The sequence below is a fragment of the Larimichthys crocea genome, chromosome XIII (assembly GCF_000972845.2).
Source record: "Larimichthys crocea isolate SSNF chromosome XIII, L_crocea_2.0, whole genome shotgun sequence".
Lineage (NCBI taxonomy): Eukaryota > Metazoa > Chordata > Actinopteri > Sciaenidae > Larimichthys > Larimichthys crocea.
In genome coordinates, this window is record NC_040023.1 from 19,848,858 (window position 1) to 19,868,484 (window position 19,627).

The 19,627-nt window shown below is 45.7% G+C and overlaps 2 protein-coding genes across 4 annotated transcripts; both read right to left on the minus strand.

Annotated features, from left to right (window-relative positions):
* Positions 1–788: 788 nt before the first annotated feature.
* On the minus strand, positions 789–3,322 carry pigv (phosphatidylinositol glycan anchor biosynthesis, class V). The gene is made up of 3 exons (XM_010754332.3): positions 2,983–3,322; positions 1,563–2,729; positions 789–1,470 (listed from the first exon to the last, which is right to left on the minus strand). The coding sequence occupies exons 1-3, from the start codon at positions 3,049–3,051 to the stop codon at positions 1,183–1,185; spliced, it is 1,524 nt and encodes a 507-aa protein (XP_010752634.1). The 5' UTR covers positions 3,052–3,322; the 3' UTR covers positions 789–1,182.
* Positions 3,323–4,065: 743 nt separating this feature from the next.
* arid1aa (AT-rich interaction domain 1Aa) lies at positions 4,066–19,621 on the minus strand. 3 transcript variants are annotated; one of them, XM_027286235.1, is made up of 20 exons: positions 18,694–19,621; positions 15,988–16,206; positions 15,252–15,872; positions 15,017–15,112; positions 14,003–14,243; positions 13,304–13,393; positions 13,043–13,213; positions 12,155–12,488; positions 11,913–12,058; positions 11,744–11,829; positions 11,416–11,628; positions 11,112–11,316; positions 10,822–10,975; positions 10,508–10,671; positions 10,124–10,385; positions 9,413–9,538; positions 8,647–8,743; positions 7,584–8,433; positions 7,329–7,459; positions 4,066–7,235 (listed from the first exon to the last, which is right to left on the minus strand). In XM_027286235.1, exons 1-20 carry the CDS (start codon positions 19,618–19,620, stop codon positions 5,352–5,354), a joined length of 7,017 nt encoding a protein of 2,338 aa, XP_027142036.1. In that variant the 5' UTR covers position 19,621; the 3' UTR covers positions 4,066–5,351. The 3 variants fall into 3 exon arrangements, with proteins under 3 accessions (XP_027142036.1, XP_027142035.1, XP_027142037.1); XM_027286234.1 differs by having other exon boundaries at positions 10,508–10,677; XM_027286236.1 differs by lacking the exon at positions 15,017–15,112 and having other exon boundaries at positions 10,508–10,677.
* Positions 19,622–19,627: the final 6 nt, after the last annotated feature.

Genomic DNA, 19,627 nt, shown 5'->3' on the forward strand with positions numbered 1-19,627 from the left:
CTCAGGGACTATTTCTAATCTTTGTTTATGTCTGACTTCATCTCCTTCTGTCAACAGTCCTTGAGCATGACACTGGATCCCAAACTAGTCAGGCCAGGACATTGCATTTTAGCAATCAAGGCAAACAGAGACCTCTGCAAACACATACAGCTGTTATCTAATTAGTTTTCTCAATGCTCTTGTCACTTTTTGTTACTTATTAAATTGTTTCATGTGTAACAGTAGCCTCTAGTTAAAGCAGTGCCTGCAAGGATCAGGGGTAACTTGACATGTCTGTGCCAATTAACAATGCAGTAAAGAATCTGTTTTGTAAATAATCCATGAAAGACCAAAAAACTGTTTACACTCTGTGTAGAAGGACATAGAAAGGATTTCATATATATACATATTTCAATTTGTGGTTGCCTGAAGAAACTACACTCAGGATCATTCAACAGCAACAAAATCTTTATTTTGTTCATTCACATCCAAAGATCCCAAACCATAACTTGGAATAAGTCCAAACATGCAGTGCAATTAAACAGAATAAATAAAATGTAATGCTCCAGCAAGAAATAAAAATATATTTTTTTCAAGTACGACCATAACCATCCCAAGATTTACAACCAATGTTCGGTGAAGTTTCAGGTATTATGTACACAAGTTTGATCTAAAGCTGTTACAAATGAAATTACAGTTCCAGTGTGTAAGATTTGAGGGGCTCTAATTACAGAATAAGACATGTAATATGATTCATTAGTGTATAATGACCTGAAAATAAGACTGTGTATGTTTTTGTTACCTTAGAATGAGCCTTTTATATGTACAGAAGTAGTAGCCTTTTACATGGAGTCCACCATGTTGCACCACCTTGTGTCTACAGTAACCACTAAATCCTACACAGTGGTCCTTTAACAGAGATGTGCAAATCAAATAATCAAATATTGCATGAATCAAAATTGTAATCGTGTCAATAAGTTTTATGTAGAGCTGGACTATAATGTTTTCCTAAATGGATGTGACACTGACAAAATATTGCATTCAAGTAAACAATTATTTTCACAACGATTACAACAACTAAAATGGACTACTGATGATGTACTATAAAAGCACCTGTGCGTGGATTCATATCATGTAAAATATGGTATACAGCCCAGTCCTACATAGAAATATTGCATTTAAAGCTCAGACTAATGTTTTAAGTCATGTCCATGGCAAAAAGTTGCAATGCATTGCGAGGCCCAGCACCCAGTATGAGAGGAAGTATCCCAGGATGCTCTGTGTTGTCGGAGAACAGGCTGTGAAGTGGGGCAGCAGAGCAATGATGGGGTTTTGAGGTGTGTGCTTGCATCCATTTCTGGAATGTGTCTGCAGCTGTATGCTGGGGTTTGATGTTTTCCTTCGGTGAAGAAGCGGTTCATTGAGGAGGAGCAGATGAGCACTTATCCAGAAGGGCACGGGAGACGAGGAGGCCATGAATCTAGTCAGAACCTAGAAATGAAAAAGAGTGGAAATGAAAAGTTGTTCCTCGCACCCAGACTGATTTAATGTTTCACATTAAAGTGGTGTCGTAATTTACTTACCTGCACATGCATGCACAATGTTCCAAACACCAGAAGTACTGTCGAATGTACAACATACACAAACACTCTGGGGTTGAACATTCCCGGTATGGGTTTGTTGAGCCCTTTGTGTGCACCCGTCTCCCAAAGTCCGAGTCTCAGACATAGTTCTGGGTTCGCTTGAAAATATGCATAAGCTGCCATAATGCCGAGCGTAGCCATAGGCAGAGCCAAAATAAAGTTCGGTATCTGCTTCAGCTCAAAGTAGCGGAGGAATCCCACATCCCAGTACACATCCTGGATATGAGAGTAAAGCAAGGGGAGGGGTCTCATGCACCAGAGAGGTGGTGGACCATTTTCATCTGGAACCCGGTAGCCCTTCCGTTCAGCCAGCGTCAGAAGAGCGGGCGGGATCCGTTCCAAGGAGAAGGAAGGTGTGCAAAACGTCCTATACCCATAGTACTGGAAAGCACAGAAGGGAAGGGCGATAATTGCAGTTCCCAAAAGGGAGGTGAGCAGGAGCCGGATGATGACCCAAATGTAGTGGAAGACTTTACTGTGGCCTTTTGTTGTCATTCGATAGACACAAATTTGGGAAATCGCATGCAGCGATGGAAGATACAGTAAAAAGCCAATGTTAACAAGTCCATTGGATCGTGCTGCAGTGGCTATACTGAGGGCCAAGCAGGCTCGGAAGGTGAATCCTTTCTCCAGGAGGAACAGACCACCAAATGTGAGCGCAGCAAACAGGCTCTCCGAGTACCCAGCGGTCATGAAAACATTAGCAGGTGTGATGCAGTAGAGCAAGCTGGAGAGCTGAGCAAGACGTCTGTCCTGAAGAACTATTCTACTAAGCGCATGCAAGGCGACCACACTCAGCAGGAAGAGCGCAGTGTTCCCCAGAGCCACCGCCACCAGCAAACGCCCCCGCACACTCAGCCAACTGCTCAGAGGCCACAGCAAGGTCTCTGCCAGGCCGCGGAGAACGACGGGGTAGAGGGGAAAGAAAGCAAAGTTGTGCTCATAAAGGTATCCCCTCTCAGCGATAAAGAGGAAATGCTCAGCGTCCCAGTGAGAGAGGCCACCCAGCAACCACTCCACTGCAGAGTCCAAGTACAGAGGCTCCTCTGTCCGCGGGGGCCTGAACGCATCGGCATCATGGTCAGGGATGGCAGCATTCAAGACAGCCTGAGGAGAAATATTGCACAATATTAAAATAAACAGAGTTTTGCTGCATAAACAAACCACACAGGTGCACAGTCACTTTGTCTGTGACCTACTTAACACACACAGGATGCATGCCCACTGAGCACTGTTCATAAGCTGGTTACCACAAAGTTACCAACCAAGGTGACTAACAAGAAAAACAGGTTTATTAAAAAAACAGAGATAAATAACAAATTGTCAGATTTATCCACATCCTAATTGGACTAAAGCTTACCTGTAAAACAAGTGACAGACCCCTGGTGACTGTGGCAAACTCCAGAACTGCTCTGACATCCATGGTCATTGATGTGATGGACAAAACCTGAACAAACCACTGATGACAGGCCTGAGCATTGTCGCTGCTACGAGATAGTCACTGCTGGATTCCTCATATTCTCTATCAAACATAGCTGAAACTATTCACCAAAATAATATTCCGTGAGTTTTCATTGGTTTGATACATTTAAAGGAGGATCAATATGATTTTAATTGGATCGCCAACCCTCTTCTTCGTGCAGCGTTTGTTGTCGCTGAAATCTTTGTCCTCACATCCTGCTGCAGCCTTTCGAATGGAACTGTTCACTTCCGGGTCAACCGCAGAACGAATTTCAAAATAAAAGCATGAACTCAGCTGAGCAGTGCAGTTTCTCCTAAATACAGTGAATTTATTTTAAAAAATGAAATAGCTTAGTAGTTGCTTGGTGTAGTGAAATATAATCAATAACAGTTTAGCTTTTATTGGCGTAACCTTGCATCTTTTTTTTGGATGTTATTTAGTCTTGTCATCATTGATGGGTGACATTTATTTCTCTCCAGCAGGAGGAGCTCCACACAGTCTAATGAACTGTTTTTTGAAGTTGCGAATCTTCATTCAAAAGATGTGTAAACATTGTATTTTCTCATTTTTTTGTCTCTTTAGTCAATTAGCTTTATCTGTTCATGTTTAAGATGCATGTTTTTACCCATGTCTTTATATATAATCTCGTAAATATGGATTTAAAAGAAGCTTTTCATTGCATTTGGCCACTGATGGAGGTATAAACCAAAGGGTACTGAAGGAGCAGTTCATTCAAAGAGTAAGTGAAGTCCTCCTCCTTCAAGGTTTGTCAGTGTCAGGGCTCACTTTTCACTCAAGCATGCGGTTATTTTAGTCAAAGACATAAACAGTGATGAATCTAATGCAAACAGTGACAGTTGAGTCCGCTCAGCAGGACCATGTTTCCTGAGAGTGAAGATACGTTTGAACCTCATTTTGTTTGATTTGTTTGTCCAAAAGAAGTAATTATTCCAGAAGAACAAAACCATCAAACAGCTTACGAAGATTTAATGTACATTTATTCTTACCACGTGGAACATATAGTATAAAGATTTCATACTGAATAAATGATATTCATTGAGCCAAAAAAGGGAAAGGGAGGAATTTACATGTTGTCTTAGCTACATAGTCTGAAATACAAATATGCAGAATCCATGACTGAAGAAAAATTGTCAAATGTGTACTTCATCTAGTTTATTTTCGTTGTACCAGTTGTTTGATAACAGGTTTGAGCCGTGTCTGCCGTACTACGGAGCTGTGGAGAGACCGGAGGAGTGGGTCTAATCAGCGGGGACTGGAGGTCACGGACCAAACTCACATGTCAGCCTCAATCCCTCACCGATAACAAGTGTGAGAATAGTGACACAGACAGAGACAGACACAGAGAAAGGAAGTGTAATGTACAACATTATATATACACCACAGCAAAGCTGTATTTGAAGTTGAAAACCAGTCCTAAGAGGTGATTTCTTTTCATAAGGGTATTCATACAATCAAGGGATAAGAGGAGGTAAGGGTGTTGTAGGTTCTTGATACTTTGGGGAAGAAAGCCATTTTCTGTTTAACACCAAACTAAAATGACCTCAAAACTCTAGAAGAGCTGCATCTTCTGCTTCTGTGTGAAACGTGTGTTACAGAATGCTTACACTCAAAGAGCAGTACGGTACAGAAAATGTCCTACAATCTACTGCACACTGCACAGGCCTCCCCGGTGAAGGTGTCTACTGACAGCACTTTGTCTACCGTTGGGCTGACTGGTGAGAATCCAACTACAGCAACTATAACCAGTAGGCCACTTGTCAGTCTGCTTCACCTCTGAACGTCAACCACTTACAGACTCGTTGTGCCCTCGAGGGGAGAGCTAGGGCACACTGTGTCTCCCAAACTCACTGTAAACGAGACAGCAACTTTGGTTACAGTTTTTGTTTTTCAGCTATTTATTTTATTTATTCATTTATTTATCTTTATTAAAAAGTACTTTCCCCCAAGTGCAGAACAGTCTCCCAACCGTGGTGCTCTGCTGTGTCATCCTGTTGGCATTCATGTTGCAAGTAGTGTCACTTTATGGGCATCTCTCTGGTTTGTAATCCACCACAGCTCTGTGATTACCCTCCTCCAGCAAGGACGGCCTGGGGAGGGCTCAGAGAATGGAATCTGAAGGATTTTCATAAATTAAAGACAGTCACTTGAACTTTCCTTGCCCTGTTACACACACAAGCCAGGCTTCCAGGGAAGAGGGGATTGGGGATAAACCCCCCAAAAAGCGGAGCCACGGCTCCCTACAGCTGTCATGACTGGCCAATCAAAAAGAGTACATCACAGATAACATGAGAAACCAACGAGTTCATTAGGGGAGACACTGAAAGGTCGAGGAGTCGGGACTCATGTAGTGTGAACTCTGAGTGGTTCTCCTCCACCTTGGCTAAGGCGTGCAGAGCCCGGGCAGCTCGCCGCATCATGTCCGGGCTTGTGGGCTCGAAGTGCATCCCCTGCAGGTGTAGTAGAGAGCTCTGGCTCTGCTGAAGCTGTGTGGCAGCCAGACTATCCTCCAGGAAGCCCAGCAAGTTGCCCACGCTACCTTTCTGAACAGCGATTGCTCGGGCAGCCATAGTGTCACCCTGGGCCAGGTTCGCCAGTAGGACAACGGCCATCTCCCTGCAGACTGCGATCTTCCTGTCACCAATTAGCCGCACCAGGTTCCCGTATAGCTTCTCCAGCCGACTGAATGGCGGAGTGGCCAAGATGAGGTCCACATTGTTGTCTTGGATGCTTAGTTTGCTTAGCGTCTCCAGGACCAGTCTTTGAGGTGACAAAGCACTGTGGGGACCCAGGGTGGGGAAGGGGTCCTGAGCCTCTGCTGAAGGGCAGACAGCCCAGTGAAGAAGACCGTCCAACAGAGGCAAGCAGATGGTCTCAGGGTAGATGGAGAGGTTGAGTTGGCCTGAGATGTTCGCCAAAGTGACCAGCGTGTTCTCCCTCAGGAGACCCAAGCAGTCCCACCACCATTCATCCCTTTGGCCCATTCCCTCGTCTGAATCCTCATCTTTCTCATAGGTTAGCGGTGCCTGTTTGCGCTCAGGGTGCCTGTGGTGGAGCAGGATCAGGCGTCCCAGCAGCAGTAGCAGCCCTGGATGTTTAGACATCTCGTGGTCATTGCCTGGAACAAAGGAGAGGCTGCGGACAATGTTGGAGATACAAATGCAGCGTCGGGCTAAAGAATCCTGCCAGTTAGCCAGTGCAATGAGTGGGCCCTCGTCTTTACTGTGAGGCTCATCCTCCAGGATGGTGCCCATTTGCTGTGCCTTCTTTGTTAAGACACTGCCGGGGAAAAGAGGGGATATATTACTCTCCAGTTGACTTCTAGCATCTTTCTCAACTGTCTTTGCCTCAGAATCTGTTTTCCTCTCCTCCTCACTGCTGAGCGAGGGGCTGCCCTTCTCTGAGACTGCCGATTTCTCTGAGGAAGATGTCTCTTTGGGCCTTTCTTCTTCTTCATCCAGATGCTTCCTTTTCTCTTCCTCGGTTGGCAAACAGTTTTCCTGTATCTCTTCTTCTGGGACTCGTCGCCTCAGCAAAACTGGGGGCACAGGTATTCGTTCTCGTGGTTCCAAGAAGTCTTTGCGTGGTTCAAAGTGAGTCTGGATGTGTTCTGTCGAGTCTCCCCCTCCAGCACTCCAATGAAGCAACCCACTGTCAAACTCTTGCAGTTTGCCATGATTATTAGACTGGCCAACCGCAAATGAGTCTTTCTTTCGTACCACCTTTAGGGGAAACTTGTCAAACTTACTAGCTTGTTTGGGTCTCTCGCGGGCAGTTAAGGACTGCGATGAGCCTGTCTGTTCAGATGAAGGACCCTTGCTCTTTCGCTCCTCATCCTCGGTCTTATCTTGCCCCCGAGACTCAGAGCAAGGTTCTTGCTCTTCCTCCTCCTTCACATGAAATGGCCCCTCTGTGTCCCGTTCCTCCTCTTCTTCGTCATCTTCCTCCTCTTGTTCCATGTCCTCAGCACGTGGATCCTCTTCTTCTGTGCTGTCCCAGTCTCGTTTCAAGGCATCAGGATCAAGTAGTGTCCTCTGGCCAGGGTCTCCCACCTCGTACTCCCGCAGAATGCCAAAGATTTCAATGAGGCAGCGTCTGAAATACTCAACAACCAACTCTAGTAGGCCAGGCAACTGAAGAAAGAGCATAAATAAAGAAGAAATTAGACATGATAACTTGCGCAGTGGGTTATAAAGCATCATTAAAGGCTCAATTTTAAGTCTCACCGTGTTGAGATCAAAGGTGGAAATACTGCTGTCATCATACAGGAGAATGTTGATGGTATCTAAGGCCCACGTGCTCTCAGCCAATAAACCAGACTTTAATGACATCATGACTCTCCAGGCCTCCGGGGTTCCTAAGAAGACAAAACACAATTAGTACCAAAATTCATTGTAATTGTATCAGACACAATATAGGTTAATATAACAACAGTGTCAGTATGAGCCACAAGATTGTTTCGATATTTATTTAAGTCATACCGATATCTTTTACGCTGAGTCTCCGACGTGGTTTCAGGACGGGATGGGAAGCTTCTATAGAGCCTGGGGGAAAAGGCATGTCTCGCCTTATTAGAGGCGACTGCACCGGAGGGGGCACTATATGAGACGCAGGCACTGGAGGACCGGCCTTCTGCATCTTCATTACTCCGTGCATATAGGGAGATTTACTAGGTGATGTCCTGCTCTCCATGGGGCGAGGCATGGAGGCCGGGCTGGACACCTGTGGAATGTGGTTCTGCACACCCTGTGGGGGCTGGTAGTTGGACTGTACTGAACGAGGCATAGGTTGACCAGGTCCTGCTGGACCATAAGGAGGCTGCCGTGGGCCCATTTGACCGCCCCACTGGCCATCATGATTCATGCGCTGTTCTGATGACATCATTTCCTCTGAGCGGTTCATCCCAGGGTAACCGGGTCCCTGGGGTGGGCCCCCAGGACCACCCTGCCGACTGGGGTAGTTCTGAAAGTTCATGTCTCGGGGCCCCTGCCACATACCTCCCTGAGGACCCTCAGGGCCTGACTGCATCATCTGAGGGGGCATGTTGGGCTGAGCGTTGGGCCCTGTTGCACCCTGCATTCGCTCACGACCAAAGGGAAAGGGGAACTGATTGCCTGGGCCAGGTGGACGGCGATCAGGGCCAGGGTACGGCCCGCTGCCGCTGTACTGATTGTACGTCTCCTGCTGTCCTGAAGAGGGTACAGGGGCACCTCCTTGCGGTTGCTGTTGCTGTTGCTGCGGTGGTTGTTGTCCACCATGGAAGGGCCCACTGTACTCCGTCTCATGCCGTTTTGATGGAGGGTAACCTCCTTCCACAGGACGCTTGTAACTCTACAAATGACAAAAGATACAGAGAGAAACAATTATTTCACACCATTACAGTAGAAATGTTGTAAAAATGAATACATACATTCATAACACTGCTAAAAAATGAAAACCAAAATCCAATACACGACAGCAGAGAGGAGAAAAACATTTTTTAACGTTGATATTATCTGGTGTATTGAAAAAACAGCGAGAGTTAGTGTGGTGCAGATAGATGACCTGTTGTTGTTGTGGGTACATTCCAGGCTGCTGATTTGGGTAGGAGCCAGTAGGGGGCGTTCCCTGTCCAGGATACTGATTACCATAGGAATCATGCCTGCAAACAGTATGCCTCGTCAGTTTGACCATGAAAAGTATACACATCTCTAACTCACTGATTTAACACAGTCACACATTACAGCATACAGTTATCTCCATATATCCCTATCGCCACATATAGTAATCTCCGTTATACAGTTGTATCATGAGAATTCATTATTTTACTCCCAATCTATAAAATGTACTGAATATAAAGGGCAAATTATGAATATACAGTAAATACTTCACTCTTTCTGTAAACTGCACTGCTTATTAGTTGGCAAAGAATAACAGCCACCAGACAACAAAAATGGCATTCACATTAAAATAAATTTCAATTAATGCAGCTCTGTCTGTGCTCACATCACCATCACATCGACATACAATGAGCCCAAACCAAAGAGCTGTGAAGGTTAAGGTAGATTTGAAGTAAAACATTTCACCCACGAAGGAGGGCATCTAAATTTGAATGTTTATCATGTTCTGATAAGAATTTATCACAATAGAAAATATCAAAATAAGGTGATGGTGTCTGATTATATTGTACAACCAGATGAAATAGTTGTCTTGTTCAAGCTTTTCTGAAAGTACAACAAAAGCAATGCATTTGTTTAATATGAAGAATGATCGGTTCCAAACAACAGTAGCTTTAAGCCGAAGAAGCTTGGCAAGTGTTGTGTGAACTGACCGTGGCTGCTGTGGTGGAAAGCGATTTGGCGAATACATCCCCGTGTCGGCGTTGGCAGGCATCATAGGGTTTGGCTGAGGAGCACCGGATCCCATGTTGCCCTCTGGGCCCATTCCTTGCTCCGATCTGGGGAAATCAGAACAATACACATGCCATGTTTTTCCATATTTTGCTCACTCAAATATCTGATCCTGAATTTTAAATGTCGTTTTATTAAGCTTATTTGCAAAAATCCAATGCACAAAGACAAAATATCAGTAGCCACATGTCCACATTACAAATTAAAATTGATAAATGAACAATAAAAGTATACAAAAATAGGAAGAATGCTTACTATTTTATGAACAATACTAAGTAAAGTAGACAGAGGCATGCTGCAACATAACACATATACTACAGTCAAACCACATCTTCCTTGTATGTATAAAGATGTAGGTTTCTGGTGTATTCAGACTGAATTCGAAGAGAGTATAGAGTTCTTCTTTCGACAATGAAAGCATATAATTTCCTGACACTACATCATCAATTCAAAGCACAGAAACCACCCAATCCGATTCAATTCTTGAGTTTCAGTCTTGAAAGTTATTAATTATACTCTTCCTGACCTACAATGGAACTTTCAGGCTTGACTGATCATAAAAATAGCTGCTGGTTATAATAAGCAATGTTCAATGACCTTGAAAATGCCATCTTCCATTCAGTGATTCTTACCTCCTGTCGTAGCCTGGTCCATAAGGATACGGCTGTCTGGGCCCCATTGGCATCGTGCCCATGGCCCCAGGCGGTCCCCTGTTGAATGGAGGTTGCTGCTGCTGCTGTTGCTGTTGTTGCTGCTGCTGCTGCGGTTGCTGTTGTTGTTGCAGCTGCTGTTGCTGTTGTTGTTGCTGTTGCTGCTGTTGTGGTGGTTGCTGTTGCTGCTGGTCACCAACCCCGCTGTTAGGGCCCTGGTTAGCCGGTAGAAACTGCTCCCCAACTGGAAATGCAGTCAGATATAAAGCTCATTTAGAAATGCTTAACTGAACAGGTAATTACGCAAGTACTTTAGATACTAGAATAAAACGATCAATTCAGCACTTGTCCATTCATCGTGCCCACCTTTCCGCATGTTACCAAAGGGGTCCTTGTTGGGCTCGTAGGCGCCCATGCGCCCTTGCATGTCTGGTGTGTTCATGCCAGGCTGATAGGCCGAGTTGGGCGTCATGTTCTTCCTCGGGAAAGCAGGGTCGTTTCCTTCAGAGAAAGGGTCCTGCAGGTTAACGCTGCTCCTACAGAGAAGCAGAGGTAAGAGGGAGGGGGAATTTGGACAGAAAAGGGAGCGAGCAAAGAAAGGACAGAAAGAAATTAGTTCCTCTGATTAAAATGTCTTTTAGAAGCTAGAACAGTAAAATCAGAGTTGTTTTAAGAGTCACCTGGATCCAGGTGGCATGGGGGGCATCTGGGAATGAGGAGTGGAGGCTGGGGTGGGAGGTTTTAGGTCTCCCCCCTCAGCCATGGAACTACTGGTGGACTGGGGTGTCTGAGGACCCTGTAGAGAACCTGATCCAGCTGTGGAGCACAGGGACGCTAGTTTGAAATAAGAGAAGAAGATGGTAAATTAATAACACAGACACACGACAAGTTATGTATTTATGTTGCGTTCAAAGTGTGGATGTGGGTTCCACATGTTCATTTGACAAGAGGGCATGAGTGTGACTCTAACCTGGAGATGGGGGCTGGACTTTAGCAGCTTGGTTCTTTTTGTTGTCAGTGAAAATTTCAGGCGGAGGGTCCTCACCGCGCTCAATTTTGCACTCAAAGGCATACAGACATTGGATGTACTGTTTCTTCAAAGAACTGGCAGCACTGCTGGATGTACCCACATTTAGGGAAGTGGCCAGATCACGCCATTTCTTATTCTTGTTCACCTGGGACACACACAACAAGACATATTTAGAACAGAGATTACAATGGGGGCACGCAATAAATGGATTTTTGAATTTTGTGTCACTTAATTCCATATTCACCTGTGTCATGCCTCCGATCTCTTTAACTGACATATATAGCCGGAAAAGGTCGAGCGGTTTACGTCCTACAGCAGGCAGGTTGGTCATGGGCATGGCTTTCTCTTCAATAAAGGCCAAATAACGGTCCACCCACATCTTCCTGTCCGGCTCTGGTCCTAACTCATACAGGCGTGTTATCTTTTCATTGGTTGTGGTGGAGGAGTTTGACTTCTTCTGGAGCCAGAGAAATGAGAAAGTAATTTTAAAAACAACGTAGAGCCACTACAGCTGCACCAACAGAAGACATCAGACTTTAAAGGATTTTCTAAATACTGTTAAATCAGTTTACCTTAGATTTGGGCTCTTGCTTGGGTGTTACGCTCCCATCTACTTTGTTATTCATCTTATTGTTCACCTCTGGGCTCGGGGCCATACCTAGACACAATGATAGGGAATAAGTGGTTAAATTGCCACAATTAAAAGACAAAACTAGATGTAGTAATGTCTGTATAACTTACCACTTGAGTTATTGGCCATGTTTGGCCCCATTGGATAAGGTGATCCACCTTGAGTGTTCATCATTCCAGGCATGTTGTTCATTGGAGGACCATAGGGAGGGCCGGAGCCCACCATACCTGGAGACATGTTGGGGTAACCAGGCATCCTGGACATAGGAAAAAAATATATGAGCATCTAGCATTCATAAAAGTCTGTGTGAGGTGAACAAAGGTACGCACGTGAGGATGCAATATAAACCAACCTGTTGTGCATGGAGTTGGTGGCAGGGTGCTGCATGGCCGTTGAGTCCTGGGGCTTTCTGTTCATGCCTGGTGGAGGACACATTCCTGAGCCTACCTGTGGTGGCATGTTACCCATGTTAGGAGGCATGTTTGGACCCATGTTGGGGCCCATATTTGGACCCATATTGGGGCCATAAGGACGTGCCCCCATTTGATTAGGAGGCATCCTTCCTGGTTGCATGCCAGTATATGGTGGTCCCCCACCCTGTCCTGCCATGGGGTTCATTGGGCCCATGCCCGGCCCAGGGTAGTTTGCGTTGGGCATGTTGCCATAGCCAGGTTGTCGGGGATAACCTAAGGACACATCGTCACAGAAAAAAACTTGAAATAACAATAACGATGCAATAACAAGTAATTACTTGGCTCTAACTATTTTCTTGTCTGTAAAAAAAAAATACTGCAAGACCACAAAGAAGTTTATGTTCAACATTAAAAGTGGATTGTTGAGTCCTGAAGAGCTGCGCTGAGGCAGACTTTCCCCCTACAGTCGGTTAGCAGAGAGCTATGCACCCTGAGCAACAAGCCTTCGTCACAGTCTCAGCTCTACTGACAGGAGGCTCTGCTACGTCAGCTGACTCTCTGCTTCACAGCTATAAATAGCTGCACCAGAGTCAGAGGGAGGGACCAACGATAGCATGGTATTCCTATGTGGCAGGCAGATATACTCCATATGTTTGTCTAATGGGACAGGTACATGAGAAGACATCAAAAAAAAAAAGTAAATTAAGTGGAAAACCTTAATAAATCTAAATTTGAGCTGTAACAGTTAATTTTCACAACAGAATTTAAAGACAGCTCAACACTCTCTTCTAGTCAAACCCTGACAGAGACGATTTGAAAATACATACTTTGGGGGCCGTATTGTCCTCCTTGCTGTCCATAGCCACCCATGGAGTTGTTCTGCTGATATGGGCCCATGCCAGGATGCATCTGTCCCCCTGAGGACTGACGCGGCGACAGTGCAGAAGCTGACTGAGGGGAGCCATAAGGGGGCATCTGGGGGTTTCTCTGCATAAACCCTGAGGGGGGCAAGAAAGACAGACTCAGATTCTGAGGCAAACTCTCAAAATGTGAATTTCTGTTAACACTGCATTTAGACTGCTGCATACCTCTGTCCTGGGCCATAGGAGACTGACTCATTCCAGGGTGCAGACTCCCATCTGACTGCACACTTGATGGCCTAGGAGGCATCTGAGTCCCTAAACATCAATATTTAAGTCAAGTCAGTATGAGTAAAAAAAAAAAAAAGTATAAATTCTGAGTTTGAAGCCATTGAAGATTTTTTTTCCACAAATGTAAAAACCAGAGCTAGTAACACAAATATGAGTTAGTATTTGGCTCCATTTTATGGTTAGACTTTTGTCAAACAAGCCCAAGTTGTCAAACTCCTACCACTCCTGTGCCAGCTCTTACAAATGCATGTTTTGTGAACAAGCATTCACCAAGAGATAGAACTTAAAAAGATTTCAAAGTGTAGCCAAGACTCCAAAGTACACATCCGGCTCTGTTTGAGAAAAAGTGTGATTACAGGGCATATTTTATGTTGCCAATTGTGAGGGTAAAAGAGCAGCAAAAGCAGAGCTTCACCATAGAGAGTGTTTAGTCTGATATTGTCAGTCTGAAGGATTTAAAATCAGGAAAATAATGTCTGTTTAGCACTGTATAGTTTTGTTATTGTCAGTGCATTTTTCACTTGAAATGCAAAATCAACACAAAAACAGTGAAATGACCTAAAGCACAAGTAATTTGATGTCCAGTTCACATTTGTCAGAACTGCGTTAATGTTTATGCGCGAGGGATCAGCCCACCTGGCATGTTGGCAGGTGACAGCGGTCCTGTGCGGGGTGTGCTGGCACTGGCGGGGGAGCCAGCTGGGGAAGGTGAAGGCCCTCGGATGCCCGGCAGGTGGGGAGACGTGTGAGGAGAGAAGGGCGACTGTGCCTGGTTACTCTGCTCGCCCTGGCTGCTCGACACACCTGACGTGCTCACGCCAGGACTCAGGGCGCCCTCTGCACCTGTGGGCAGGTCATCGATGGACCCTGACAGGTCCTGAAAACACAAACAGAAAGAGGAGGACAAGAGTCAACAAACATGGTATATGAAGCTCTTGTGCATTTTGACAATTTTATAAACAGATTAAATCATAACTTTTATAGTATTGCAATGTTTTATTCATATACAGGTTGTAGTATTAGTATGTCACAGTTCCCTCTCTGTGGTTCAGATATGAGTGGCACACATACAAATACTCTACATGCGCACACACACACACACACACAGAAGACCCAGAGGCCTTTGTCCTTATTTATCTTTTTCAGAGGAAAAAAAATGAGTGTGCATTAGTGCCGGAGGTTGTCATGGTTACCAAGGTTTGTAGGATGCCAGCTGAGTCAGCATGTAGCAGCAGCCTTGCCATGTGATTTCAATACAAAAACAAACTCTCCTGTATTCATCTCAGATTCACCCATTTACACAGCACCTTTTCCTCAAGCAAGCGTCAGCCACATGGCCATCTCTCAACAAACGCTACCACGCAGCAGCGCACAAAGTCTCAAATCACCAGGGCACGGATGGCACAGCAGCCATAATACAAGCACGCAGAAAAATTTAAGCTCTTAAAAAAACCATTAATATCTGAAATTACAAAGTGATTTAAAATTAAATGAGCCCTCATATTGTCCTAAAATGAATGCCCTGTGTATTAAAAACTAGAGGACACAAATATAAATTAACACTCTTTCATTACATGAGGGTGAAATGCAAAATCACATTGTGAAAATGGCTTTTTATGTTCCAGCAGTGACATAACAAGCACAACTGACCGGAAGGCTTGAGGGACGGCCTTGACTGTCCTCTGGGCCAGATTTAGGCTGAGTGGATGGAGGAGCATTGGACTGAAATGAGTCCTGGGATACCTCCTAAAAAGACACCAGAACACATGCTTAAGTGTACTGCCAGAGAGAGGCAGAAAGCATGGCTGTGACACACACACGCGCACACACACACACACAAAGATAATTAAGTATGATGAATATGATCCTAGACTGAGGGTAGTACCTGCTGTGGTGGCGGAGGAAAACGCTGATAAGGTGACTGTTGTGCTTGCTGCTGCTGCTGCTGCTGCTGCTGCTGAGGGTTCTGCCCGTACACTGCAGGCTGGCCCTGTGGGTGTTGGCTATGTCCTGGTGGCTGCTGTGGAGGCTGAGACTGTGCCTGCTGTTGTTGCGAGGGGGGCTGCTGAGGCCCCTGTGTGGATCCTGGGTAGTTGGACTGGCCCTGTGATCCTGGGGTATCCTGTGAGCTTGGCTGCTGTGGGGCCTGGCTGGGGGGACCCTGCTGCTGGGCGTAGAGAGATTGGCCAGACTGTGGAGCTGATGCTTGGGAATAAGGAGGCTGAGACTGTGGGGGCCCTTGGGATGAACCTGGCAGTGGCCCCTGGGACTGTGGGGGCATGTGGGGCTGCTGATAGGGTGGTCCTCCCTGGGTGTGTGTAGCAGAAGTTGGTGGAGGGTGGGGTTGCCCTGGGTAAGAAGTCTGGCCACCCGGTTGTCCTTGTGGAGGCTGGGAATAGGGGGTTTGCTGCTGGCTTGGGTGAGGAGCCTGGCCAGGCTGCCCGTAATACGGTGCTTGGCCTTGGGAACCGTAGTTTCCTGGTCCCTGCTGTCCATAAGATCCCATCTAAAACAGAATACACAAACACATAAGACTACAAAATACAACTGACAGAACACTGAAATTAAAAAAAAAGACAACAAATGCTTATTTCCGAAAGGGATAAATCATGTCAAAATACCTGTTGACCATACGGCATGCCACCCATGCTTCCAGGGGTACGTCCTTGCATTCCCACTGGATATCGCTGGGGACCTGGAGGGCCATAACCTTGGCCAGGGTAACCAGGTCCCTGTTGTGGACCTGTGGGAGGTCCCTGCTGCGACTGTTGACTATATGGACTACCTGCTCCGTATGGTTGACCTCTCATTTTTCCCATTGGGTCCATGGGACCAGGTGGCTGGACATAGTAAGAACAGAGGAAAATGCACTTAGTCGACAACCAAGCAGCACAGGAGAAATATAAATAGTGTGTGTGACAACTCACATGCAGCCCATCTCATTCATAAACAAGTATAACAGTTAAACCATTACCAAAGCATATACACCTAAACAGTTGGCTGCAGTATGTAACTTCTGCAGCACTCAAGTGTAGAAACAAGCTTCAGTGAATGAGGAAACTGTGCTTTCTTCACCTTATTTCCCACGGTCATTACCCTGAGTTTTTTTTTTTCACCTCACTTTGCCATAGTTTCGGAAGTCAGAGCTATATATATCTACTTTCGAATGGAGGGCAGTCTGCCCAATCTTAAACATATCCCAGCTGTGCTCCTGTTTTGAGCCTGGTCCAAGTAGCGTTTTTCCCCAGAGAAGGCAGTTTGGCTCTGGATGAATGACACTAGAAATGAAGGAAGTACTTTCACAACAGCCAGAGAGTGAAAAATGCACAAGAGCATACTCTGTCAAAAGACAAACAGTTAGTATAAACATGCGTTCTCAGGTGAAAACTCGCTGCTATGTCTAAAGCGATGACAAAACATCATCAAGATGGTGCTATGTTATGCTCATGCCTTACGTTTACGATCCAATTAATCGTCCACCTACGCAAACACTTTCTGGCACTATAAGTTTGGGGATTTCATGATAATTAAAACTAAAGAACATCCGCTTTGAAAGCATCCCCTTTTATTACATCAAGTGAATTCCCACAAGTGCACTTTGCTGAGAAGAGCTACCTCAGCTTAACAACGGCCCTTTACAAATAGCATACAAAAATGCCTTACATGACATTTTGCAGATCCAAGATAATGAAGTGAAATAAATAAAGAGCAGCACATGGCTAATCTGCATAAGACAGAGAGGAAACTCCCTTGGCTGGTGAGAGATGGTGGACTGGACTCTGATTGGCTTGGGGGGAAAATTGGGGGGAATTCTTCGCAGTCACGCAGTTCAACTTGTGTGGCATGCCAGACACATACACACTCACAGGCCGAGGTCAAATTTGCCTTTTGCTTTTTATATAACAAGTTACAATATGAACAAACAAGAGGATGACTATCAAGTCTGTCATTTGTTTATCTAGGGAACATCAGGGATAACAAATCAGGTGGTGTGCAAATCAACAAAAAAGAATACTAATACAAAAGGCAGTATGTTGTTATCATTTCATAATTGCAGTAATGCTCTTATGTGTTTTTTAAGTGTGGATATGATACATGCAACACATCACTCCTTCATATATCCTATGATACAGACTGCAGTTATCGTGCAGGTTCATACTTTAACCATCAATCCAGCACATATGACACCACTGGATCTGATGGTGTTATAATAAAAATCCTGATGCATGCATGTCAGAGCAAACAGCTAATAATTGCTTTTTTAAAAAATATTTCTTAAAAAGATCAAATTAAACATAAAGCCAATATATGATTTCTGTTCCCGTTGCATGTTGTTGTTGTGTAAAAGTGGAGCAGGAGCGAAGGAGTAATACCTCTGGTGACCCTGTGATGACTTAATGCTGTGTGCTCTTATCAGCAACTGTTGCCTTGCATCACATGTAATTATAAATGGCCATGAGCAGCGGATGAGGAGCCAATCAGATTTCAGCTAGCATGTCAACCAAAGACCAACTATCTCCTGGCTTTGACAGCAGGATTTTACCTCCACAATTCAAATCCCAGTGCAAACTGCAATCTGCAGGCTGCAGTCACTCACTCATACATGGCTGAGCTGAGCTGAGCACAGGCACGCATGCATGGGAAGCCCAGCAGCTTTTCAACTCGTTTTTAAAACCGACGTATGATTAAAAAAAGAATAATTTATACAATTTCCTAACATCTTATAGGACATTTTAAAAAAACTGAACTTACACATGTTATTTGACGAACAGTGAGAAGCTAAAATCAGCATGCAGCGCATTCCTTCCGTCGTTTGCCACAAAATTACAGCTCAACCCGGACAAGAAAACAACACAAAACATGAGACTACCACAAACTAACACGCATGAGGGCACGTTAGCCTTCACACACACGTATGGTATAAACACATTTCTAACAGGGTACGGTGTAGATTTAATGTTTAAACACGCGTTGGAAAAAGGAGCTAGTCGAGGAAAAACCGAGCCGCAGCTCTTCTCGGGAGTATTTTCGCCCCTTTTCAAAGTCGGGCCTTCTTGGCTCCCCTGAACATCCTTACATCGTTTCAACAACTTACACCTTTGCTCGAGCGGCACTCTTGCATTGCTACACACCGTCACAGATATATTAAAAACAACAATTATTTAACGGGCTGGTGTAAAGGGAAAAAAACACACACGAGAGAGAGGCAGCCATTTTAGAGTCTTTGCGAACTAGTATCAGACAATGGCTGGCCTGCTACGTTGTGAACCAGCTAGGAGGAGGGAAGGAGAAGCCCACAGCATGCTCCTGTAATAATGTGACTTTACCTGGCTTCTAACTAGCGGCTGCCCGGCACTTCCCGGGCTCATGGGCGACGGGAGATGGCTTCTTTGTTGCCAGCCCGGGTTGCTCCCTCCATACAGCCCGCTGCTGCCCATGTCTGCTGGTCCCTTACTAGCTCCTTCTTGGCTGCTGTAGTCACTAGACGGGTAGCTCGGGTATGCCCGCGTTGAGCTGGGGGCGGTCAGGAGCTTGTTGAGTGTCGGTGTGGATGTAGGCTGAGGGTTTCCAATGTTATATCTCTGGTTATTGTAAGATCCAGCCATCGCCGTGGGTCCTCCCGCTGGTGGTGGCTGCTGCTGCTTAACGTTAGCTGGCTGCCCCCCAGCTGTCGGCGCCTGGGTACTGCGAGGGGAGTTCATGGCGTATGCCTGGCCGGGATAAGGAGTCCTGTTCGGGAATGGGTTGTAATTGTTAAACTGGTGGTTGGAAAAGCCATGGTCGTGTGAATTAGGTTGATACGGGTCCATCATATTGCTCGACTGCACGACCGGACCCGCAGCAGCTGCCATGCCAGGGCTTTGTTGTCCGCCATGTTGATGAAAAGGGGCCCGACCGTAGTGCTGACTGTATCCGTACGAAGGTGGAGGAAACGCGGGGCCGTGGTGATGCACCAAACCGGGATGGTTATTTCCCTCCGGTCCGACAGAGTCATTCTGGTTATTATTGTTAGCCCTGGGCGGGTTCCCATTCCCGTTCTTCATCTCAGGTTCCCCTCCTCCCCCTGCATTTCCACCGTCGGCCCCGTCCTGCAGATCCCCCCGGCCCGGCGATCCGCTGTCCAAGCCCGGCTGCTTTTTGTCTGACTGCTTCTCCCCCGGCACCGACTCCTCCTTGGTGTCTCGATCCGGCCTTTTGAGTTCGGAAGGCGGACTAGTGTTAAGAGTGGCGGCGCTAGCGACCTGAGCGGCCATGATATTT

Bases quoted from the DNA above. Each gene is read 5' to 3' on its own strand.
- pigv (XM_010754332.3), bottom strand. From the start codon at position 3,051: ATGACCATGGATGTCAGAGCAGTTCTGGAGTTTGCCACAGTCACCAGG. The intron at 2,730-2,982 runs GTAAGCTTTAGT...ATTTCTCCTCAG, and splicing joins GTCTGTCACTTGTTTTACAG to GCTGTCTTGAATGCTGCCAT. The intron at 1,471-1,562 runs GTAAGTAAATTA...TTTCATTTCTAG, and splicing joins CATTGTGCATGCATGTGCAG to GTTCTGACTAGATTCATGGC.
- arid1aa (XM_027286234.1), bottom strand. From the start codon at position 19,620: ATGGCCGCTCAGGTCGCTAGCGCCGCCACTCTTAACACTAGTCCGCCT. The intron at 15,873-15,987 runs GTATTTTGACAT...ATTCTGTTTTAG, and splicing joins GCATGCCGTATGGTCAACAG to ATGGGATCTTATGGACAGCA. The intron at 11,317-11,415 runs GTGAATATGGAA...TGTGTGTCCCAG, and splicing joins AGATCGGAGGCATGACACAG to GTGAACAAGAATAAGAAATG.